The following is a 25,438-nucleotide window of genomic DNA, read 5'->3' as shown; positions in this document are numbered from 1 at the left end:
AAATTGGGCCCAAACAATAAAAAAAACCTGTATATAAACTGGTAAAAAAAAAAAAAAACCTGTATATAAACTGTATAATGGCTTTGGTAAATTAGCAAATGAAAAAACTTTTGCTTTTGCGTGATACTGCATCCACACCACTAGGTGTCAAGTCCAAGACTGTAATTTCTGTGTGGCATAAACAAAAGATTGAGTGCATTTAAAATATTTTTTAAAGTATAATCAAACAACATCACATTTAAACCACACTTTCAAAATATTTGCCTGAAAGATGCACTTGATGTGATCATAATAACAGCTCAACATGTGAGTCTCATTCAGACCCTTCCCCCTACAGTATAACAATGAAAACACGGATTCTAGGAGCACAATTATAGCTAAAATATATTTAGACTATATATTATAGTATAAGTATAAGTCAAGTATACTTAAATGTCATTTTAAGTCTATTTCTGAGAAGTACATAAAGCCCATATCTGAGAAGTACATAAAAAGTAGACTAAAAGTAGACTTTCCTATTTTTAGTCTAAAAGAAGTATACAAATAGCACACTTGAATAAATTTATTTTTCGTAAGGGGAGCGATGGAGCTGAGCAAACAAAAATGCAGTTTGTTCTGGTATAATTACCTCCAATGCTTATGTAAATCCTATGTGACACACCTTACTCCGGCACAGCCTAAACCAGGGACAGTGTGCTATAATTAGATAAATAATAATCAAACCTAAACCCAGCTGTCGCCAGGAGAGACACATCTCGGCTATTGACTGAAATGTTATATAAAGGATTGGATGAATTATAGTCTCTGAATAATTAATTTGGTCTATACACTTTTGGAGGAAAGCACTGGTGATATATTCAGTCATAGTGATGGGTGACTCGTATTCAGATGCTAATCATTATCTGATTATTAATTTCGGGTTGGAGGGAAGAGGAGTATGTGAACGGCTGTCGTGTTTCACAAACCCATATCATTTAGAAAGAGGTACCTGGCAAAACTAATCAGCTTTGATGTGTTTGGTCCTTGCAACGTATCCAATTTCCCTCCATCATGTTCTCATCTAAGTCTTGCGGTTCACATTTGGATAGAAAAAAAAACCTGCAACCAAAACTGAAAACATGTTTTTTTATGACTCAGCACAAGTGTCATGTAACCTTTCAACTTAAACTGTCAATAAACCTCAATCTCTAGCAGTTTGTGTGTGAATTGTACTGCCTCTAATGTTTCTCATGACGTCGCATGGCGCCATCTGGTGACTATAAATATGGAGTTCTGATAAATATTAATAGCATCTAAGCAAGGCTTGTTCAAGCTAAAATATCGGGGTTTTATATTTTAAGCTTGTCAAGTAACATGAATGTGTATATTTGATTATAGCCTATTTTTATTTTTTATATACCCTGTATATAACCGAATGAATCAGAATTAGATAAAATCACTGAAAGGCGTAAAACTCTAAATGTTTCGTTTTCAAAACTCCCACTTCCCGCGCGACTCCTACCGCTTGTGTTTAAAATTGGACGTCAGCGTGACGTCAGACGTCGCTTGTAAGAAACAGATATTTTACTCTAGTGTTGCCACTCTAGTAGATTCTTTCCTGTTGGCAACAATTTATCAATTTATCTTACTCAAAAGGAAATTGTTAATGTAAGTACAAGGAGGATGTTCACCGCAAAATCGTTTTTGTATTTTGTAGCTAAATGTCAGTCCCAACGCTAAACGTTTTCATGCCAATAAAGAATACTGAAACAGATTTGCTGTTACAATGGCGCTTTGACAATGTTGAAATAGAAACCAGAATCTTGAATAAAATAAGGAATTGGTCGGGGTTTTGTATAAAACATGTAGACTTTATATGCACATTTTAATACATATCGACCCTAATATGCTATTTTTCTTAGGGGTGTTAATTGGAAATCTAATTCTCATTTGGGTGATTCACATTGATTACAGGCATGGCGCAACACATTGCAGTTAAGCATTGATAATACTAATTTTATACATATATAGATGATATCGATATAACATTTTAAATAAACCGCACTGCAAACTGGCAGTGGTGAAATGTGAGCCCATTCCTCCATTTACACGTTTTATTCTGGGAAGGTAACAGTAACCGTATATAACGCTCATTCTGTCAGTGTAACTGAGAGTGGCATAGCTAGAGTTAGAAGAACTCAGCATTGGATCCCACACCACGTGTTGTTTTGGCGCTTTACCGCATTTCGCTGACACCCAAACAAACGTGTCGTCAAGATGGCTCGTTTACTCTGAATCGATTGATTTTTTTAATCTACGGTTTTTAGATATTTGAACGGCACGGGTTCAGGTACCGTTAAACATTAATTTTACGTTCAATTTCTGCATTGTACCTCGCTAGTCATTTGTACCAACATGGAAGTTCACGGCAATGTTATGTAATCTACTAGGGTCTCTAATGGGTTTCAGTTATGAGCCTATTATTAAAAGACACTATGAAACGCTCTGGTCATAGCATGTAGACTTTATATGCTAGAGACACTTTAGTGAATGATGCTTTGGCTTATTTTGCTTTTGTTTACAAGGTCATCATGGTGTACAGTTTGTCCTTTCTTAACATCATCTGCTTGGGTGTTGCAGAATTTGGCATGATCATTATAAATGTACGTTTAGTTTAATTGCTATTGTCTGTTTTTCCACCAACGATATTATTAATGATTTACTTGTGCCAGTGTCACTTTCTTGGATTGATAGCTTGGTTTTTGTTGTTTGCGTTTCACGTAATGAAAAGAAGTCTTTAAAACATCGAGTTTAAAACACATGGGCCAGGTTTAATCTTTATATCTATGTTAGCTTCACATGTTCAAAATGGATAAATACCATTTTCAACAAAAAAAATGCATTTAATGATACAAAAAGTCAAGTGTTAAAAAGCACAAAGTGCTTGTACCTTTTCAAATGATTTTATGCTTAAAAATTCCCTTGATCTTTTGACATATAAGAGGTCATTGTACTATAAAAACATCCTGTAAGAGTCATTTGTTGATGGATTTCTTATGTGTATTTATAATATTTTAAGCAAAACTAGTAAAACAAATATGCTAAAACTATTGCGTGTTCTGAGGGTTATGAATGATTTATATTTGAGTTTATGCTAAAAGTATTTAATAAAAGTAAGACCTTTTCAATTTTACAATCTCTAGACAGCTACTAAAACTAGTAATTTTTATCAAAATATTAATTTATAAAAGTATTAATGTAATAAAAATGTTTTAAAAATTATTCCAAATTTGAGTTCATAAACTGACTTGTTCATCATAGAAGAGGTGTATTCAAGGAATTGTTATGAATTGCATTTCTATGTGTTTTTGAATAACAGTCAAACCAAGTAGTTATCGATCCACTTACATTTGTTATTCTGTTTAGATATACAACAGAATATTTTTTGTGGCTGATTGTTACGTTGTATTACATCATTGTTGAAATAAGCATCATCATCTTTCTTGTACTGATAGACGCTGTTGAATAATGAAGTACATACTGGTGACAGGCGGTGTGATATCTGGCATTGGTAAAGGCATCATAGCCAGCAGTGTGGGCACTATACTCAAATCATGTGGCCTGCATGTCACTGCTATCAAAATCGACCCCTACATCAACATCGATGCAGGCACTTTCTCTCCCTATGAACATGGTAAGTGCAGGCTACTTTAAAGAGATTAGCCTCATTTGAAATGTTATGTTGACGATACAGAAATATGAACTGCTACATGAGATATTTGTTTTGCAAATTGGTTATTCATTAATTTGTCCTACAGCATATATAGAGCATAACGTCCTGATGGCTCTGACAGCTGTCTTTTGTTCTATCTGTGTCTGCATGCCACTGTCAATCTCTCTGACGCTCTGTTTAACAGGTGAAGTGTTTGTGCTGGATGATGGTGGTGAGGTTGACTTGGATTTAGGGAACTATGAACGTTTTCTAGACATCCGGCTAACCAGGGACAACAATTTGACAACGGGGAAGATCTATCAGTCTGTTATAAACAAGGAGAGGAGAGGGGATTACTTGGGCAAAACTGTACAAGGTGAGCTCCACAATGTCACGAGGATTTGAACATAAATATGAAATGTGGCATGAGGAAACAGGATTATCTCAGTCTTGTCTGAGTTTGAGCCTAAAATAGACTTGGACTATATTTTTGTGCATTCTGTTATATTCAGTATGCATTGTATCTGTGCCTATACAGCCATACCATTACACTACCATTCAAATATTTGGGGTCGGTAATTTTTGGTCGTTTTTATTTTTCTCTTATCCTCACTAAAGCTGCATTTATTTGATCAAAAATGTAGTAAAACAGTAATATTGTGAAATATTATTAATACAATTTAGAATAATTGTTTCTATTTGAATACATTTTTGTTTTATAAGTAATTTATTCCTGTGATGGCAAAGCTGAATTTTCAACAGCCATGTCTTCAGTGTCACATGATCCTCCAGAAATCATTCTAATATGATGTTTTGATGCATTTCTTATTATAAATGTTGAAAATAGTGTACTGCTTAATATATTTGTGTAACCCATGATACCTCAGATTCATATGCCTCTGTTATTAAAGCACTGGAGCACTCTGCTCTCGCCATCAACTATAAGCTAGAGGTCAAGGTAAGGAATGCCAGAGGAACTAGTAGCAATTTTCTGTGCTTTTATGATGAAGGTGATAGTTTTGCCCCATCTGAGAGTGTCTTTTGAATTCAATTGGAATTTTTGCATATTTCACAATATTACTGTATTTTTGGTCAAATAAATGCTTAGTGAGCATAAGAGACTTTCAAAAACTTTAAAAAAAAATGTACCTTCATTCCAGTACATTGATTCGGCAGACCTGGAGCCAGCAGCGTTGCAGGAGGAGCCGGTGAAGTACCATGAGGCCTGGCAGAAGCTCTGCAGGGCTGAGTGAGTGTACTCTCAAAAACACCGGAAACCAATGTGACTAACAACATAAACTCTGTTTTGTCCATCAACAGAGAACATTTAAATTATACGTTTTATTCAGATGGTGTTATTTCAGCTCTGTGGGCTCTTGGATAATGTTAACCAATATCCAAATAGCTATTTAGGCTTTGTATTAGCTAACTTTAATTTGTTCTGGCTTCATTCTGGCATATACCGCTCCACTTTTTCACAGTGTAATCAATACTCAATGGATAAATACAGGTCCTGCTTTCATTATTTTTCCTCATGTCTATTTATCAAAGAATCTTGAAAAAATGTATCATGGTTTTCACAAAAATATTAAGCAGCACAGCATATGTCACATTATGGTTGTACAATAGTTTACAAACTGCCATTCACTTTGAATATTTATTGATCGAATGTTTATTTGACTATTTCAATGTGCTATTAGTGGGGTTCTTGTTCCTGGAGGCTTTGGTGTGCGAGGCACTGAGGGAAAAATCCAAGCCATTAACTGGGCGAGGAGACAGAAAAAGCCATTTTTAGGTAACAAATTCTATTCAGAAAACTGGCAGTGTTATGTAGTGTTATTTTGAGAGCATGCCTGTGGTTACATTTGAAATCAATCTAAATCTCGTTTGGCAGGTGTTTGTTTGGGCATGCAGCTGGCAGTGTGTGAATTTGCTCGTAATGTACTTGGCTGGGAAGGTAAGAACACCCATACCAGATTTTATGATATTTCTTTTAAATCAAACTTCGCACATGCTTTTAAAGTGTTTTTATTTGAACTTCATTCCTCTTAACAGATGCCAATTCTACAGAATTTGACCCTGAAACAAAACATCCAGTGGTAGGTAATGTTTTGGTAAAACAAATTAGCATATCTGCATTATGATTCTTTTTCTCGTGGTGTGATGAGATGTGTTTGTGTTATCAGGTGATTGAAATGCCCGAGCACAATCCTGGGCAGTTGGGAGGAACCATGCGGTTGGGAAAAAGGCGCACTTTGTTCAAAAGCACCTCCAGCGTTCTTCGTAAGTTGTGATCTTTTGTGCCACAGTAAACTGTGAAAGTCACTTATCACAAAATTAAAAACTGATACTGTATTTAAAGGTTTTAGATTTGAATGATATTTGAATTGTTTTGTTGTAGGAAAGCTGTATGGAGATGCTGAATATGTGGACGAAAGGCATCGACATCGCTTTGAGGTTCACTTAATATTAACAAAATGACTTTGTTATGTACAAGTCCCCCCCCCCCCGGGCTAATGAGTTTCTTTTGGATTTTTCTAGGTGAATCCAGAATTGAAGCACCACTTTGAAGATAGAGGTTTTCGATTTGTGGGTCAGGACCTGGAGGGGGAGCGAATGGAGATCATTGAACTTGAAGGTCAGTGAATCTCCAATATCTGAATCTGTCTGGAGAAATAGTCGGTATTTGCTTCAGCTTGTTTCTTCTGTCACGACAGATCACACTTATTTTGTCGGAGTGCAGTACCACCCAGAATTCACTTCTCGCCCCATCAAACCCTCACCTCCTTATTTTGGCCTTCTACTGGCAGCATCTGGGAAACTACAGAACTATCTACAGAAAGGATGCCGGCTCTCACCTCGGTAATTTGCCTAATTAACTCTCTCAGATGAGCGTCACCATTTAAAATTGTTACCAGCAGTATGTCTTATCTTATGTTTCTTCTCTTTTTCTCTCAGGGACACATACAGTGACCGAAGTGGCAGTAGTTCACCAGACTCTGAGATATCTGAAATCAAGTTCCCATCACTTTCTTAAAGTGGAAATACATATAATCATGAAAACATAACATTCATGACATGAATTTAGAAATTTGAATAAATGGATAAAAAAAAAGATAATGTGTCATTTTTAGGCAAAATATAAGAACACTGAACATGTTTTTAAACAAGTGTTCTGTGATATACTCGCAATGAAACCATATAGGGAAAAACCAGAAGAAGCATTACACAGTTTTAAAAGTGTATTCATAAGAATTAAGCATTATGTGTGCCAGCATGAGACTAGTGTGATAAAATGGCTTACTAATCTTGTCTGTGCAAGCATTTTTAAGCTCCAGGTATGACGGTGTAAATACAGTACCTTTCACTTTCACATGAAAGAAAATCTCAAAAGCTCAAAATACTTTTAACTTCTATTGTAAACACTATTACTGTAAATGTAAATTGTTTTTACAAAATGGAGGAAGAATGAAAAATTGATCGCCCCCTTAGAGCGTAACATGTATTAAAATCACATTCCTTTATCCTTTACTTTAAAAAACGGTCATTTTGAATAGACGTTTATTTCTCCGCAGACGAACGGCTTCTTTTTCAGCTGGCCTTTTATTTTGTTAAACCCATTCCCGGAGATCTCGCGATAATTCACCAGAGCTCCGTTCGCCAGTCGGAAGAGGCGCCTGTAGAAGGAATAACATCATCAACTTATATGGGCTTTTGAATATTTCCAGTTTATAAATGTTGAAGATGGGAAGATAATACAGAATTATCTGGATCAGGTACTACACTAATTCATCACCTGACAGGATTGTATAAAACAAAAGGAAAGCATCGCGAGACGTGGATTGACACAAATGTTTACATGCTAGCTGCTAATATGCTAAGCTGAAATTTATATATGTGGTGATGAATTATAGCAACCGCGAAAACATTCAGACAAAACATGATTTATTTGTTAATTTACATTCCTACATTTACTAATATCAGTATTACATCCGCATTTGCCCAGGTAGTTTAAACTGATAATGTCAGAAAACATCAGCGAAGCTAAAAAGCTAAAGTCGTTAGTCTGTAGAGCAGTTGACAGTTCTGTGATGTTTTTCCTAGTGAGCTGTGTATTGAGTGACTAAAATATTTATTAATACTTTTACTTTTTTTATTTTTTGCAGCTGAACATACCTCACTCTGGCTTTGAAGAGGCTCATGACAGATATCTCTTGACTAGCATAGTATGACCCAGTACCCACCACAGATTAGTCGCTCTAACTTCTTCACTGTTGTGAAAGCAGAAGCCTCTTCAACACCACCCATCTCCACCAACATGGCCAACAGCACCATCGTCCCCGGGAAAGTTCCAGGCACCCCTGGACCTGCAGGGAGACTGAGCCCTGAAGGCACTCAGGTGAGACAGCAAGCAATTCAAATGTTTTAGACTTTGCCTCTATTTGTATTTGTTACATTTATGATCTAATATCCTCCGAACAGGTGCTTAGTAAGAAGAAACTGCAGGATCTTGTGAGAGAAATTGACCCTAATGAGCAACTCGATGAAGATGTGGAGGAGGTACGTATTACTCTTATTATTGATATGGTTCCTTAGTTATCCATTTTGAACATTAAAAATGAGAACATTACTTTATATTTTTATTATTTATCATTATAATACTTTTTTTCAACAAGGATGCAAAATATCTCCCTTTGCATTGAACTTTGAGCATCTTAACTTTGCAGATGTTGTTTATGCTCAAACAGAAACATTACAAACTAACTAATTTAAAAAAGTGAAATCATAATCAAGGACCCCTTTAAGCAGAAAAATATTTTACAATATTACTATTTTTACCGTATCAAATAAATGCAGTCTCTGAGTACGAGAGACTTCGTTCTAAAACAGCAAAAATCTTACCAAACCCTACCCCAAGTAGTGTCACTATATGCTGTTGTCTGTTGATACGAGTCATTTCCCTTCCCTTCAGATGCTCTTGCAGATTGCCGATGACTTCATTGAGAGTGTGGTGACTGCAGCGTGCCAACTCGCCCGACACAGGAAGTCAAACACTCTTGAAGTGAAAGATGTCCAGCTACACCTGGGTGAGGGTCTTGCATATACAATTCTCAGTGGTTTGAGTGCATTTTTATGAATTTAAATAAATACACATTTTTATTTTAAAGGATTAGTTCACTTCCAGAATAAAAATTTCCTGATGATTTACACACCCCCATGTCATCCAAGATGTTTGTGTCTTTCTTTCTTCAGTCGCAAAGAAATTAAGGTTTTTGAGGAAAACATTCCAGGATTTTTCTTTCTTCATATAAGATACTTCAATGGTGGCCAACGGGTTGAAGGTCCAAATTGCAGTTTCAGTGCAGCTTCAACGGGCCCTACACGATCCCAGCCGAGGAATAAGGGTCTTATCTAGCAAAACGATCGGTCATTTTCTTAAATAAATGAAAATGTATATACTTTTTAACCACAAATGCTCGTCTTACACTAGCTTGACCTCACGCATTACGTAGTCACGTTGGAAAGGTCACACGTGACGTGTGCTTACAAAGCGAACGTGCAAAAAAAAAAGGTAAAACAACGATGTCGGATGATTTTGAAGTTGGAGGAGAAAATGAGATGGAGTTTTTCACCCTACCCTACCTTTTTGAACCGGAGTACACAGACAAAGTGCTGCTAACCGCGCATGACCTTTCCAGTGTGATTACGTAATGCGTGAATTTGCGGACACACATCGTGGAGCTAGTGCAAGATGAGCATTTGTGGTTAAAAAGTATATACATTTAAATTTTTTTCCACTAGATAAGGCCTTATTACATTTATTACATTATTACAGACCTTAAGACATTATTCCTTATATAGATCATTATATGGAGAAAAATCCTGGAATGTTTTCCTCAAAAAAACGTAATTTCTTTGCGACTGAAGACAGAAAGATTTGAACATCTTGGATGACACGGGGGTGAGTAAATGATCAGGAAATTTTTATTCTGGAAGTGAACTAATCCTTTAATGTGTCCCTCTATGTCGAACTTGGTGTTTTTACATTTTATTTTATTACTATTAATATTATAGAAAATAAAAATAACAGTTTACATTATGTATCCTATAAATGGTTAAATCAAGGCCAATTGCAGACTGTTTGAATGTCTATCTGAAGAACTGTGTTAATATAGTCCATAATCCAACATTGCATTACAGAACGACAGTGGAACATGTGGATTCCTGGTTTTGGCTCAGATGAGATCCGACCGTATAAGAAGGCTTGCACCACAGAAGCTCACAAACAGGTCAGCTATCGTTCTCATGCACTTCAACTGATATTATGAAAAACAAATGACTTGCATATCTAAATATCATTGTCTTTTCTTTCAGAGAATGGCATTGATCCGCAAAACAACCAAAAAGTAGCAAGATTGGAAGCACCAACAAACATTTTTTTTTCTGCAAGTTTTGGAAATGGAGAGGGATTGAACCTATATATGTTATGTTAATCAGAGAGGCAGAATGCGTTGAACTATTTACAGTACGGTTCTGTTGACATTTCGCTTAGGAAGTGACGTTAAGTGATGTTAAAACCACCATGTGAACATTTTATTTGGGCACTTTAGTCTCTGGCTTGGTGCTATACTGGGGTTTATTATATTATAGAATCTCACAGACTCCTGTGAAAAACATCAATTGTTTATTGTTTCTCCCACAAACCACATTTTCATTCATATTTCATGTATAGCTGACCCGTCATGCAGTCACACAACTTTTGCTCAGCTGGCATTAATAGCTATGCACAATTACAATCACCATGTGTCTGATTTGTTCATAGTGTTCGGTGTTATAGAACTCATCACTTAAGTAATATTTAGTACTATAGAGGAAATCTTTAGTGTGTGACTTTCTAAAGGTAAGCAGTCATTTTTACCAGAGAAATAAATACCACTTCCCTATTTAATTAATTGCATTGGGACTAGTGACATAATGCAGATTGGCTAATTGGTTAGAGAGTGATATATGTGTGATGTATAGGAAATGGTGCATAAACCCCTTCTGCTGTGGGTTTGTGGGCAGATTTGAACATTTCTGTGGAGTTAAACTGAGTATAAACTTTTTTTTTTGCCATGTATCACAGTGTTTTACAGTCTCTTGTTTTTCATGAATAAAAAAGACTTATTGTGATTTATTCTCACTGAAATCACTCAGGTTGTGTTGGACATCATTTCAGAAATAACAATTAACATAAACTGTTTCAGCATTGTGTCTAGACTGGCAAATGAATATCTAAACTCCCATTATGTGTAAATGTAATATTTTAGTTAATTACTTCTACGTCTTACATACCTCCAGAATCACATGCAAGTATGAATTACAGGCAGAGCTATACATTTCAGGCAGCCCTTTCTGTATCAGCAAATATACAACCATGTTTATGGAAATATGTGGCCAAATGCATGGCAATGAACGTAATTGGATGAATAGCAGTTAAAATATTCAACTGATGCAGTAACACTGTTGCCACACTACTAAAGACACCTTTATCCAAAGTTGAGTCCAGAAATTTGAACAAACAACTGGAAATCAAATGAACACATGTATGTATATGCCATTAAACGAGTTTCAGTGTGGTTTGCAAATGCTGAAAACGTGTAGATAAGCACAAATTATCCATGCTGTTATGAAAGTTCTGGCTGATGATCAAATTTCATACCTACACTCTTAAAAATAAAGGTGCTTCAAAAGGTTCTTCACAGCGATGCCATAGAAGAACCATTTTTGGTTCCACAAAGAACCATTCAGTCAAAGGTTCTTTAAAGAACCATCTCTTTCTTACCTTTTTATAATCTGAAGAACCTTTTTTCACCACAAAGAACCTTTTGTGAAACAGAAAGGTTCTTCAGATGTTAAAGGTTCTTTATGGAACCATTTAGACAAAAAGGTTCTTCTATGGCATCGTGAAGCACCTTTATTTTTAAGAGTGTACAATCTGAAAGACCTTGACATTTGCTTTTATGTATATTTGGCAATGTCAGACCGATCCATCCTATTTGATGATCTGCACTCAAAGGTTGCGAGAACCACATATTGTAAGTTAACAAGCACAGCTCTTGTTTTTCTCAGCGGCTTCATTGTTTTGTTTCCTCTCGAGTGTTTGGGCTGTAAGTGCTGAGCTCTTGACTCCATCCCACCCATCACGCAACTGGATCTCGCCACTTTTTAAGCCCTGATAAACCCGCTGGGTCAAGAGTTCAAAGGCCTCTTTCACATTGTGACCTGTTTTGGCTGAGGCCTCGATGTATGGCGCTCCCAATTGGCTTGCGAGCTTTTCTGCCTCAGTTCGGTCCACGGCTCGCTCTCCAGCTTTGACCTGGTCACTTTTGTGTCCCACCAGCACAAAGAGCACAGTGTAGGGTTGTACACGTTCGCACACCTCTGCATACCACTGCTGCACGTTTTCGAAAGATTTGCGGTTGCCCAGATCGAACACCAGAAGACCTCCGACTGAGTTACGGTAGTAGGAGCGAGTCACAGACCTGAAACATACCATAGTTTTAGGGTTATTTTTTCCCCTCTTTACTATGATAATCAATAATCTGTTTATACATTGCATTACATTCTGGCTCCATTTTAGTACATAACGACTTCTTTTTACCAACCAATCAATTTCCGATGGATAAAATCCAATTACTCTTATGTTCTTTCTCACTGGATGATCTGTATCATTCCAAGGTCCTTTTAAAGGTAAGTCAGTTCACTCTGCATTTATAAATGCAATGCCCTCCAACTATTTCAGGCATGCAAGACCAACTCCTATTTACTTGAATGGGGAAATGCTGAAATTGCAAAAACTGCTTGTCAAACTCACATTTAAATAATGTAAAATCAGCAATAAATTCTTACATGAACTGTGGCATAAATGTTATTTCTTATTATTTCTTATCCTCAAATAGCATTAAATAACGAAACTTTAAACATGGAACCTTTCCATTACACAAAAGAGTCTATATGAAAAAAAAAAAGTTTCTTTAGATTATTCAAATGTTCTTCACACTAAGAAAACAATGGAACTGTTCACTGAAAGGTTCTTTGGGGAACCCAAAGTGATTCTTATATAATATGGATTTGCTGCCATAAACATTCTTTTGGAACCTTTATTATTAAGAGTGTAGTAAAACGAGTGAACTGGCATTTTATTTAGCAGTTAAAATTGACATGATACCTTAAATCAAATAATGTATTTTATTTGCCTCCTCCACCTCGTCACAAGGCTTGCCTCCCACGAGACTTTGGAATGACATGAGGGTGAGTAAATAATGACATAAGTTTCACATTTTGGTGAGCTGTCTGTTTAAAGTCATCCATGTATACCAGAAAACAGGCCCAACTCAAGCTCTAAGAAGTCAGATGGACCATAGTTCTCTCCGGGTGGGCTGAACAGTTGGCACGATTGCCAGGATGGGCCAATTAAGTGGGTCAAGACCAAAACACCCGCCCCTCCACTCACCCGTGGAGCCAGGCCTGACAGTGAATCCATTTTTAGTGTAGACTGACAAAATACTTCCTGGAAGTATCATGCAAATATTTGTTTCACAAATATGTTTCACAATCCTGTTTTTCAGAAGCAAGGCAACTTCTTCAAACTGTTTTTAGACACTGAGCTTATGAGTAAACATACAGAAGCTACTTTAAGGGGAAAATAGTCCTTCTTGTTGTTGATTGTTCAACTTAAACAGGGCTGTCCAATCCTGCTTCTGGAGGGCCACTTTTCTGCACAGTTTAGCTTTAACCCCAAATAAACACACATGGTAATCAAGGTCTTCAGGATTACAAGAAACAGACAGGTGTGTTGGGGCAAGTTGGAGCTAAACTTTTCAGGACGTTGGCCCTCCGGTAGCCGGATTGGACACCCCTGACCTTTGGTATTTGATTTTGGAGAACACTGTTTGTTCAATCCATGGTAGAACATTTGAAATGTTTGGACTTACCTAAACCTCTCTTGACCAGCTGTATCCCAGAACTGAAGTTTGACCCTCACCCCAGGTTCCACCTCTAGGAAGTGTACATAGAAGTCCACTCCGACTGTTTGGTTGATGCACTCCAGAAACAGATCTTCTGTGTAGCGCTTCAACAAGGATGATTTGCCCACTGTGGAGTCTCCTAACATGATTATTCGAAACTGGTACTGCCACAAAGTGAGAGCCATGACTTCAACCAGACGAATGGGGCGAATAAAAAGACTAGGGTTGACTAAAGACTGTCACTCCACCAGGATCCTCAGAGATTTGACCAGAGAACCCCTTACCTTAGAGGTCTTGAAGTTCTCATTGTAAACATAGGTAGAAATAAACCCATAGTTCCTCAGGTTCTCCTGTGTTGTTCTGCAAAGGCAGCGTCTGTTTGAACGTCGTAGGGGTGAGAGCTTCTGTCTAGCTCATCTGTTTTTTTAATCTTTGCCTGTTCATACTTGTTATTGGGTGGGGTTTATGTGAGAGGCGGAGTTTATAAATACCAGCAGAAAGTTAGGAATTTCTCAAGAGACCAGAGGGAACAAGCATGCAGTATCATATCAGAACAAGCCCAGTATTTCCTGTTGAGGCTAGCTCATGGCATGCATCACATAAAAGCACTTGTAATGAGGAAAAACATTTCAGCTAAGTCTTTCTCAATAGGCCAACCATGAGAATGCTTCCACCCAGGTCAAAACCTCTGAAGATGTGCTGGAAGACTTCCAATGTCATGATGAAATCATGCCCACTATACTCCTCACCAGTGTGCATTACAGGTTAGTTTGCTACAAAACGTTTCCACAGTTATGTGGCTTTCCAAACAGGAGGTGAACAACAATGGAACAGACTCCCTTAGGACACAGAGAGACAGACAGTTTAGGCCGGTGTCGGCTTGGGCTATAAATAGAGTATTTCACTTTGTTTTAAGATAATTTAGTTTAGTGGACTACTTTGTAAATCCAGTGGACCTTTAATTGTAATGCTATCAACAATGTGTTACTGCTATTAGTCTTTGTATATACGGAAGCCTAAAAAGCCACTGATAGGCCTATGCACGCTGAGCCTGTTCAGACACTTTTTATAGTTATAATGAAAGTAATTCATACCAGAACAGCAAGCGTGGGGATCCAATGAAGCGGAATAAATGTTCATTATTTACTAACAGATGGGAAAAGCAGACATAAGACGTAATATAGTATTATTATGGTAGTTTAATAGACTAAAATGACCATTAAAACGTGAACATTTTTCTCACGACTCCTTACAGCTTGCTTTACAGGTGCATCTCAATAAATTAGAATGTCGTGGAAAAGTTCTTTTATTTCAGTAATTCAACTCAAATTGTGAAACTCGTGTATTAAATAAATTCAATGCACACAGACTGAAGTAGTTTAAGTCTTTGGTTCTTTTAATTGTGATGATTTTGGCTCACATTTAACAAAAACCCACCAACAAATTAGAATACTTCATAAGAACTTCATACTTCAATAAAAAAAACATTTTTAGTGAAATGTTGGCCTTCTGGAAAGTATGTTCATATACTGTACATGTACTCAATACTTGGTAGGGGCTCCTTTTGCATTAATTACTGCCTCAATTCGGCGTGGAATGGAGGTGATCAGTTTGTGGCACTACTAAGGTGGTATGGAAGCCCAGGTTTCTTTGACAGTGGCCTTCAGCTCATCTGCATTTTTTGGTCTCTTGTTTATCATTTTTCTCTTGACAATACCCCATAGATTCTCTATGGGGTTAAGGTCTGGTGAGTTTGCTGGCCAGTCAAGCACACCAACACCATGGTCATTTAACCAACTTTTGGTGCTTTTGGCAGTGTGAGCAGGTGCCAAATCCTGCTGGAAAATGAAATCAGCATCTTCAAAAAGCTGGTCAGCAGAAGGAAGCATGAAGTGCTCCAAAATTTCTTGGTAAACAGGTGCAGTGACGTTGGTTTTCAAAAAACACAATGGACCAACACCAGCAGATGACATTGCACCCCAAATCATCACAGACTGTGGAAACTTAACACTGGACTTCAAGCAACTTGGGCTATGAGCTTCTCCACCCTTCCTCCAGACTCTAGGACCTTGGTTTCCAAATGAAATACAAAACTTGCTCTCATCTGAAAAGAGGACTTTGGACCACTGGGCAACAGTCCAGTTCTTCTTCTCCTTAGCCCAGGTAAGACGCCTCTGACGTTGTCTGTGGTTCAGGAGTGGCTTAACAAGAGGAATACGACAACTGTAGCCAAATTCCTTGACACGTCTGTGTGTGGTGGCTCTTGATGCCTTGACCCCAGCCTCAGTCCATTCCTTGTGAAGTTCACTCAAATTCTTGAATCGATTTTGCTTGACAATCCTCATAAGGCTGCAGTTCTCTCGGTTGGTTGTGCATCTTTTTCCTTCCACTCAACTTTCTGTTAACATGCTTGGATACAGCACTCTGTGAACAGCCAGCTTCTTTGGCAATGAATGTTTGTGGCTTACCCTCCTTGTGAAGGGTGTCAATGATTGTCTTCTGGACAACTGTCAGATCAGCAGTCTTCCCCATGATTGTGTAGCCTAGTGAACCAAACTGAGAGACCATTTTGAAGGCTCAGGAAACCGTTGCAGGTGTTTTGAGTTGATTAGCTGATTGGCATGTCACCATATTCTAATTAGTTGAGATAGTGAATTGGTGGGTTTTTCAGTTAAACCTAAATTGAATAACTCTGCGCGCTGAAAAGACCGAACACGCAAGAGACCTTCATCCGCCACTGGATACCTTCCTTGGGCCATGTGTGCGGACCTTACAAGTACATGTACAGTAAATGAATGTACTTTCCAGAAGGCCAACAATTCACTAAAAATGTTTTTTTTATTGGTCTTATGGAGTATTCTAATTTGTTGAGATAGTGAGTTGGTGGGTTTTTGTTAAATGTGAGCCAAAATCATCACAATTAAAAGAACCAAAGACTTAAACTACTTCAGTCTGTGTGCATTGAATTTATTTAATACACCAGTTTCACACTTTGAGTTGAATTACTGAAATAAATGAACTTTTCCACGACATTCTAATTTATTGAGATGCACCTGTAAATGTCTATTAATATGTAAGCTGTGCATTTTTGTAGCCTTCCCTTCACTAAACCGGTTTGTAATGACATGCATTTTTTCTCGATGGCCGCTAGGGGACGTACAATCTTTTCCTATGACAATGAAACCGCAACCAGCATATTTTTATTTATTTATTTTTTATTATGCTTCCATTTACAACAAACAAACAAGGTACATAAACACATCACATAATCTAACAACACGTGAACAGACTTAGGTTGAGCATAACCAGTGACAAACAAGATCACAATAAACCAATAATAAAGAAGAAAAGAAAAGAAAGAAATAAAACAAATAAAACAAACCAAAAGGGGCTTTTTACATTAGTTTATGCATGCCCCAAAAACGAAATCCATTTGAGAGCTTTCTTGTTTTTAACCAATTCTAAAGATTTGCACAAAATGTTAACCTCATTCATCCACTGGTTAAAGTTGGGTTTAGATTTAAACCATCTACATTTATGAATGAAAAACTTTCCAAGACAAAGCAAGAAATTCATAACAAAATCCAACTCTTTGTTTTCCAGACAAATACCAAACCTACTTAACTTCATCGTAAGGAGTGGGAGTTCTCTCTAGACTGTAGCCAGTTCTGTACATCTCTCCAAAAAAGTTGCACCAAATCACAACAAAAGAAAACATGCTCTAGATTTTCAATATTCGTTTTACAAAAAACACAATTATTCACATCCAAATTAAATGTCAGTTTAAAAAATTCATTGGTAGGATAAATCTCATTTCAAATTTTGAAGTTCACCTCCTTAACTTTAGGAGGAAGAGGAAAAGATATATAGCTTTTCCTAATTTTTTTTACTTTCCATAATATCAAAACTTTGAGCATGTATTCCCTTCTAATAGGGTATCTACACAGAGAGATAAATGACAAATATCGACATGCTAGACCAGACAAATGAAACAAGACATTTACTGGTGTGAGGTTTGGGCGCCACCTGCTGTTTTGACCTGTTAAATTCACAGAAAAGTTTAAAGCGTAGAAAATGTATATATTATGAACACAAATACATAGCATGATAAGTGTATGCATATTTAATATCGTAGCTGTTTTAGTGCGATTCGTTGACTATACGAAAGTGATATTAAGTACAGATACTGTACTTTAATCTTAATGTACCATCAGCCCGGCTAGCTCAGTCGGTAGAGCATGAGACTCTTAATCTCAGGGTCGTGGGTTCGAGCCCCACGTTGGGCGCACAGTTTTTCCCACCTCACAGAGGTTTACAATGTATCTCCATTTAGTTCCCGTTCAAAATCTTAAAGGGGTCATATGATGCTTTTTTAAAGATCATTATTTGGTGTATTTGGTATAACAGAATATGTTGACATGCTTTAATGTTCAAAAAACACAATATTTTTCAAATACTGTACATTATTGTAGGTCCTCTATGCCCCGCCTCTCTCAAACGCTTCGTTTTCTACAAAGTCCCTCCTTCCGACAAGCGCAGTCTGCTCTGATTGGCCAGCTGACCCAGTGCATTGTGATTGGCCGAACACCGCAAGCACTCGTCAGAAATGTAACGCCCCTTACCATAATCGCGAGCTTCATCTTTCAAAATAAATATAAAGACAGGAGCCGGAAAGGGGAACAGAGTCACGTGACAGACACAGTAATGATGCAGTACACAAGCCACGGTTAAGACAGCTGACTCCACTGTGATGTAATCTCTCTCTCTCTCTCACGCGCACGCGCACACACACACACACACACACAATGCGCAAAACTCCGCATTTGAACAGTCAATAACAAATACTTAAACTAATAACAAAACAGTAGCTGATTCAGAAGAAATAAATAGAACAAATAAAACAAACCAAAACCAAAAGGGGCTTTTTACCTTAGTTTATACATGCCTCAAAAACGAAATTAATTTGAGAGCTTTCTTGTTTTTAACCAATTCTAAAGATTTGCACAAAATTTTAACCTCATTCATCCACTGGTTAAAGTTGGGTTTAGATTTAAACCATCTACATTTATGAATGAAAAACTTTCCAAGACAAAGCAAGAAATTAATAACAAAATCCAACTCTTTGTTTTCCAGACAAATACCAAACCTAATTAACTTCATCGTAAGGGGTGGGAGTTCAACCTCTCTAGACTGTAGCCAGTTCTGTACATCTCTCCAAAAAAAGTTGCACCAAATCACAACAAAAGAAAACATGCTCTAGATTTTCAATATTCGTTTCACAAAAAACACAATTATTCACATCCAAATTAAATTTCAGTCTTAAAAATTCATTGGTAGGATAAATCTCATTTAAAATTTTGAAGTTCACCTCCTTAACTTTAGGAGGAAGAGGAAAAGATATATAGCTTTTCCTAATTTTTTTTACTTTCCATAATATCAAAATCTTTGAGCATGTATTCCCTTCTAATAGGGTTAGGATAATAAGCCTTTAAAATAAAATCTCTAATGACTCTATTTGTACATTTTTTTTTAATCACAAAAATCCTAACCTTCTAAGGAGAGCTGTCTCAGTTCTGGGGAGACTTTGGAGTACAACATGTCTTCTTTAACTATTAATCTTACAGCAATTGGAATGGCTCTAATTATTCTATTGTAAGTATTAACAGAACACTGCAGCTGGAATTTTTCACAGAATTCTCTATACAGTAACAAATTTCCATTATCATCCAAGAAATGGGCAATCGCCCAAATTCCTTTGGATTTCCATTCCTCAAAATATACTGACTTTCTGCCAATCTTTATATATCTATTATTCCAAACTGGAGTGTTGTGAGGTGTGAAGTTATGTTTGTACAATAATTTCCAATAGAGCAGCACTTGCTGATGGAAAGCTGAAAGTTTAACTGGTAACTAGGTACACTCCAAATCACAACGTAGAAAAAAATGTATTCCTCCCAGTTTGTTAAAAATTGCACTGGGTGAAGGAAGGATTTTAACCATTTCAATTTCAGAACATCATTCATAATATCAAAATCGATCGCATTCACACCACCGTCTTCATATTTTTTAATCATATCTTCCTTTCTTATGTAGTGACATTTATTTCTCCAGATAAATTTAAAAGTCACCTTATTTATTAATTTAATCATTCTTGTCGATATGGGCAAGGAGAAGGCTGGGTAGATAAGTCTGGACAAACTATCCATTTTAAACAAAAGAATCCTTCCAAAGATTGTAAATTGTAATGGATTTACATTTATCTATGTTATTCAATACATTTTTATTCTCCATTATTTCTCTATCTTTAGAAATTGTAATTCCCAAATATTTAACTTCCTTCTTAATTTGTATATTAAATAATGTCTGTAAAGGAAACTCATGTAAAGTTAACATTTCACATTTCTTTAGGTTCAAATAAAGCCCTGAAGCTTTAGAAAACTGGTTGATCGAGTGTAAAGCTAGTGGAATTTGTTGTTCATTTTTAAGAAACAACGTTGTATCATCAGCAAACTGACTTATAATTATTTGCCTATCCAACACTGTTAAACCATTATTTTTGATCAATATAGATAACAGCTCAGCAACCATTACAAACAATAATGGTGAGCTGCCACATCCCTGACGAATCCCCCTTTTAATTGGAAATTTTGTGCAGGTTCCATGACCAAGTGCTACGGAGCTATTTATTCCATTATATAACATTTCAATTAAATTTATGAATCTTACTCCAAAACCAAAATGCTGTAAGATTTTCAAAATAAATGGATGCTCTACGACATCAAAAGCTTTATAAAAATCTAAAAAAATCAGAAACCCACTCTCTTGAACCACATCACTATAATCAAGTAAATCTAAAACTAACCTTATATTATTTTGGAACACAACCAGCATCTGTAAAAGGAAGTTCAAGCTTTACTACAGCTCGTGACTATGATATGCTGGCTTTTTGTATTTTCTGCTCTTATTTTGCTTGAAATATCTGTGCAATGTATTTCAACTTGGTAAAAGCCGAGTACCACCACATTCATTATAGTAACTAAAAGCTAAATTAAACGAGTTAAATATTTTATAAAAATGAATAATAAGCAACAAAAAATTATTAATACAAAATATAAGTAAGCGTGAATGCAAAATAGCCACAAAGCATTTAAATCAGCATGTGAAATTAGGTATGAAAATGTCATGAAAAGTTTATTTGATAAAGATTCTATAATTTTTTCAAACATAGTTATAAGCATCAAGCAGTGAAATCAGTAATGAGTCACTGGCACTATAATATAATGAAATATTTTTGATTTATAGTGGTTCATGCCTTGATTATTTTTTTTTTAATACATGGCTGCTTTTAAATGGCCAATGATGGGGGAAAAATGCAGTTTCACCTTGACTTTGAGACACAACATTTTTGTTGTTTTCAGCTGGCTAATCTTTATTGGTCTTGTTTGCCCCATCTTTCATGCGAGCTCACCTCTCCACTCAAATAGCCCTGATAAATGTGTCAGGTCAACAGCTCAAAAGCTTCTGTCACATTGTGACCCGTTCTGGCTGAGGCATCAATGTACGGCACTCCCAATGCACTTGTGAACTCTTCCACCTCCTCTTGATTCACTTCCCGCATTTTTCTGTCATACTTGTGTCCCACAGGTACAAGTAATAATTTGGCAGGGAGTTGAAATTCGGCACAACAATGGCTGTATCCCAAATCTGTAGTTATACTCTCACCCCAGGCCACCTCAAGATACAGGTCCTCTGTGTAGTGTTGCAGCATGCATGACTTGCCAACACATTTTTCGCCTATCATGATCATTTTAAAATGGTACTGGCAATCAGTAATATTCAGTACTGCTGATTAACTTACTTTCACTTTGATAATAGAGGAACGGTGTAACAGCTTATTTGACAGGCAGGGTTTATTTGAGAACAGGAAGTCTTTTTCAAAACTTCTGATGAAAAGCTAGGCATTTTTATATTTAAATTTGGCAAAAACTGGAGTACTACATTCATCATAGTAGCTGAAAGCATAACCAGATTAGCAAAAAGATTTAATAAATAACAATAAATAATGAACTAAACAAATAATAGACATATATATGTATATATGAATGCCCATCAATGTAAAAATTGTTATATCACTGCCTTAGGATGCACAGCACTTGTTATTGTTACTTGTGGTATTATTTTCAGATGGATTATAGTCATGGATCTTGCCCTGTCCTGGACACACGCTCATCTCTCCACTCAGATAACCCTGATAAATGCACCGGGTCAACAGTTCAAAAACTTCTGCCACATTGTGGCCGGTTTTGGCAGATATGCTGCTCCCAATTCATTTGCAAAATGTTCTACTTCATCTTGATTAACTTCTCACTCTTTTCTGTCACACTTGTGTCCCACAAGTACGTAGAACACAGTGTATGGATTCACAGTCTTGCACATCTCTACATGGCAATACTTAACGTAGCTGAAAGACCAGGTCAAACACCAGCAGGCATCCAGCTGGCATCAAGCGAGGGAAGATCTGGTCCATAATATTCCTGAAACGGAAAGTTCCATCGCATTGTGCATGATGTTAAGTGCTTTTAAGTGATTTTTAAAGATCTAAAAATGAAGGAAAAACACATTCAGCATGGCAAAATAATTATTATTTTGTTTCTGTTTCTCACACAAAACTGTATGATTTCAAAAGACTTGGAAACATTGCAAATAGATTCCAGAGTTAACCAACACACCAAAAAACAGACTTTATTGCCCAATTTTACAGTATCCAATGTCATAAAATTTAATTTAACTGTATTGTATTCCAAAATTAAGTTTTAGTCTTCTGGTAAAATACCTGCTGGGGGAAAATGCACACTGTAAAACTTTACTGTAAATTTACAGGTAATTTCTAACAGTATCAGGACAAACAAGAAACCCTTAAACAACTATGACAAAACATAAAAACTGTCATTGATTGTTCAACAAACATCATACAGTATTAAGAATCGGGGGTGTAAACTTTTGACCTGGGCTATTTTTAGAAATTATGTTATTATTCTTTGGTGTGAACTTTGTTAACCTTACTTCCGTGAAATAACTTGCTCAGGGCAGGACTAAATAAAAAAATAAACCTTAATTTTAAAAATTCCTCTTCTTTTTCCCAAATTTTCAGCTTTTTCGAGATCTGCGATGGGGGTGTAAACTTTTGAGCAGCACTGTATGTTAAAATTAATTTAGTCACTAACCTTTTCTTTAGAGTATTCAGAAATGACAGTATTCATTCACAAAGGTTTAATACAGTGTATTGATCACATATCACATATTTAACATTATCATAGTCCTGACAGTACACACTGTAAAAAAAATAAATAAATACAGCAAGATACTGTATCTGGCAATTACAGTACAATACTGTAAATGTTGTTTACAGTTGTGGTTCTGTAAAAATACAGAATGTGGCTGGCAACCCAGCTGCCAGTATTTTACTGTAAATTTACAGGGAAAAGTTTTACAGTAAAATACTGTAAAAAAAAAAATAAAATAAAAAATAATACAGCAAGATACTGTATCTGGCAATTACAGTACAATACTGTAAATGTTGTTTACAGTTGTGGTTCTGTAAAAATACAGAATGTGGCTGGCAACCCAGCTGCCAGTATTTTACTGTAAATTTACAGGGAAAAGTTTTACAGTGCACAGATTTTTGAGAACAAGTTAAAGACATTTTGAAGAGCATGCAGATGTTATATATTCTCTCTGCTTACCCAATCCATTCCTGACTGGGTGTATCCACAATCTGTATTTGTACTCTCACCCCAGGATCCATCTCTAGGATGTGATTGCTCAAGTCCACTCCAATGGTAGCACCTGTGCTCTCCAGATACAGGCCCTCTGCAGCGCCTCAGCAAGCATGTCTTTCCAACAGTTCTGCCTATCATGATCATTATAAAACGATACTGGAACTTAGTGCAATTCATGACTGCTGATCCACTTCCACTTTTTGAAAATGGAGGAAGGGTATTACAGCTCCAGTATCCAACAAGATCTGAACAGAGAACCTAATAAATCATGAATGGTATTCAGAGAACTGCATTTACATTTTAAAGATAGTACATAAGGAAGTACATAAATCTTCAGGTTTGAAACTGATCAGCTGTACCTCTTCATTTCTGAATAGAAAGGTTTTCCTGTTTGAATGTTGTTATTGTGTCGGCCTGGATTTGCTTTTTTAAATATTTTCCTGTTTATAGGTTCACATTGCAGGCAAATTGGAGGTATTTATGTGACAGGCAGGGTTTATACAAGAAAGGGAAGTATTTCTCAATAACCTCTGTTCTGAGAAAGCTGGTAGAAGTTCAGTGTCATGATGGCAGTATATCTCTGTGTAATACTAGTCGTTTCAAATCACAGACACAAATCCTCTTGGAGTATATTCTGATTAGATACAGATATAAAATACACCCACATTTATATTAAATAAAAAATATTCACATACAGGTTCAGTGGTTATCTGAACAATGCAGCTGTCCTTATAAAAGCACTTCTCCCATATCCTACATTTTTGTAACCACCCAAATAATAATTTCTTGTCACATGCTGATCCCTGATGCTATCTAACACAAGTTATGTTATAAACAGCAGTTTAACAGCACAAACATCACAAACTGGCTTCAGTAGGAGATGCCATGTTGGCTCAAAGTGGCTCATGGTAGGTATGCAATAGTGGTTCTACTGTCTGGGGCTCAAAGTAGATCACGCTAGCCTCATGTTGGCTAGTACTATGTGAGACTGGAGTACAGTACCCGTTTGAGATCACTCTGTGTGCAGGGCAGTCATATTGTTGTTGGCTCAGCTCTGCTCTTGTGCCCTTTGCGGATCGACACACAGGTTGATTCTGTCGGCTGACCAGTGTTAAGTCTGTGGGCATTTCACTGAAGGGTGTTGCATATTCTGGTTCGGCAGGTAAGGGATCGGCGTATTCGGGAAGTTGTCCAGGGGTGTCGTAGTGGTTGAGGGTGAAAGGGACAGTGTAGCCCTCTTCCAGTGGGGGGCGGAATGTGAGTCCCATCATCTGCCCACCTGCAACTACATCAGGCTCAGCATAGTCTGGAAACAATGGAGAAATGTTATAGAACAGAGGCCTTTAACCCTGCTCCTGGGGACCCACTGTCCTGCAAAGTTTATTTTCAACCTTGCTTCAGCACACCTGCATGTTTATTTTCAAGCAGTCTTGAGGAGCTTGATTAGCTGCTTCAGGTGTGTTTGATTAGGGTTATAGCTAAATTCTGCAGGACAGTGGATCCCCAGGAACAGGGTTGAAGACCTCCGTTATAGAAGTATTTTACACATTTTTAATTTTTAGGGATTTTTATTTTTATTAAATTAAATTGAGAAATTAAATACAATTTAAAATGTAAAATTTTAAGAATTCTACAAGATAATTAACATAAGATTTTTAATTAAAAAATAATGATGAAATAAAATAATATTTCAAATAATAAAAATAATTTCCAGTTATCACATTAATAACAAAAAATATAAAATTTTATTTAATTAAAATGCAATTATATTGATATTTATTTATATGTGTTTTGTTCTTTAATTTAAATTTTATTTATATTATAAAATAATAAAACTAACATTCTGTTTATTTTATTAAAAATGTAATTTTTCAAATTAAATTATATTAAAAACAATTATAGATCATTGCATACATCTTAAACATAATATATATATATAAATATTTATTATATATATA

General features: G+C 36.4%; 4 protein-coding genes, 1 long non-coding RNA gene and 1 other non-coding gene across 6 annotated transcripts in view; 4 read left to right on the top strand and 2 right to left on the bottom strand.

Moving 5' to 3' along the window:
* Positions 1-2,166: 2,166 nt before the first annotated feature.
* LOC107755982 (CTP synthase 1-like) lies at positions 2,167-7,449 on the top strand. Its single transcript, XM_016572949.1, has 13 exons — positions 2,167-2,329; positions 3,495-3,673; positions 3,897-4,067; positions 4,579-4,649; positions 4,852-4,940; positions 5,392-5,486; positions 5,586-5,648; positions 5,747-5,790; positions 5,878-5,974; positions 6,093-6,148; positions 6,233-6,329; positions 6,409-6,553; positions 6,650-7,449. The coding sequence occupies exons 2-13, from the start codon at positions 3,508-3,510 to the stop codon at positions 6,726-6,728; spliced, it is 1,173 nt and encodes a 390-aa protein (XP_016428435.1). The 5' UTR covers positions 2,167-2,329; positions 3,495-3,507; the 3' UTR covers positions 6,729-7,449.
* On the top strand, positions 7,387-11,397 carry LOC107755488 (transcription initiation factor TFIID subunit 12-like). The gene is made up of 6 exons (XM_016572293.1): positions 7,387-7,467; positions 7,858-8,090; positions 8,174-8,251; positions 8,664-8,778; positions 9,893-9,981; positions 10,067-11,397. The coding sequence occupies exons 2-6, from the start codon at positions 7,920-7,922 to the stop codon at positions 10,100-10,102; spliced, it is 489 nt and encodes a 162-aa protein (XP_016427779.1). The 5' UTR covers positions 7,387-7,467; positions 7,858-7,919; the 3' UTR covers positions 10,103-11,397.
* A 272-nt stretch (positions 11,398-11,669) lies between these two features.
* LOC107755478 (ras-related protein Rab-39B-like) lies at positions 11,670-14,080 on the bottom strand. The gene is made up of 2 exons (XM_016572282.1): positions 13,669-14,080; positions 11,670-12,216 (listed from the first exon to the last, which is right to left on the bottom strand). Exons 1-2 carry the CDS (start codon positions 13,884-13,886, stop codon positions 11,775-11,777), a joined length of 660 nt encoding a protein of 219 aa, XP_016427768.1. The 5' UTR covers positions 13,887-14,080; the 3' UTR covers positions 11,670-11,774.
* The window catches only part of LOC107755507 (uncharacterized), a 16,905-nt gene continuing 5,512 nt past the window's right edge, over positions 14,046-25,438 (top strand). Inside the window, exons 1-2 of the long non-coding RNA XR_001641707.1 lie at positions 14,046-14,095; positions 14,353-14,465. This is a non-coding gene — a long non-coding RNA (uncharacterized LOC107755507). The remainder of the gene's footprint in view (positions 14,096-14,352; positions 14,466-25,438) is intronic.
* On the top strand, positions 17,915-17,987 carry trnak-cuu (transfer RNA lysine (anticodon CUU)). The gene has a single exon. It is a non-coding gene; the product is annotated as a tRNA-Lys (tRNA).
* Positions 24,083-25,438, bottom strand: part of LOC107755496 (discoidin, CUB and LCCL domain-containing protein 1-like) — an 18,083-nt gene continuing 16,727 nt past the window's right edge. The window contains exon 15 of the mRNA XM_016572305.1: positions 24,083-24,786. Coding sequence (XP_016427791.1) covers positions 24,374-24,786 — 413 coding nt within the window. The 3' untranslated portion in view covers positions 24,083-24,373. The remainder of the gene's footprint in view (positions 24,787-25,438) is intronic.

The sequence above is a fragment of the Sinocyclocheilus rhinocerous genome, unplaced genomic scaffold, assembly GCF_001515625.1.
Source record: "Sinocyclocheilus rhinocerous isolate Xijiao unplaced genomic scaffold, SAMN03320098_v1.1 scaffold11, whole genome shotgun sequence".
NCBI lineage: Eukaryota > Metazoa > Chordata > Actinopteri > Cypriniformes > Cyprinidae > Sinocyclocheilus > Sinocyclocheilus rhinocerous.
This window is presented reverse-complemented; position numbering and strand designations above follow the sequence as displayed.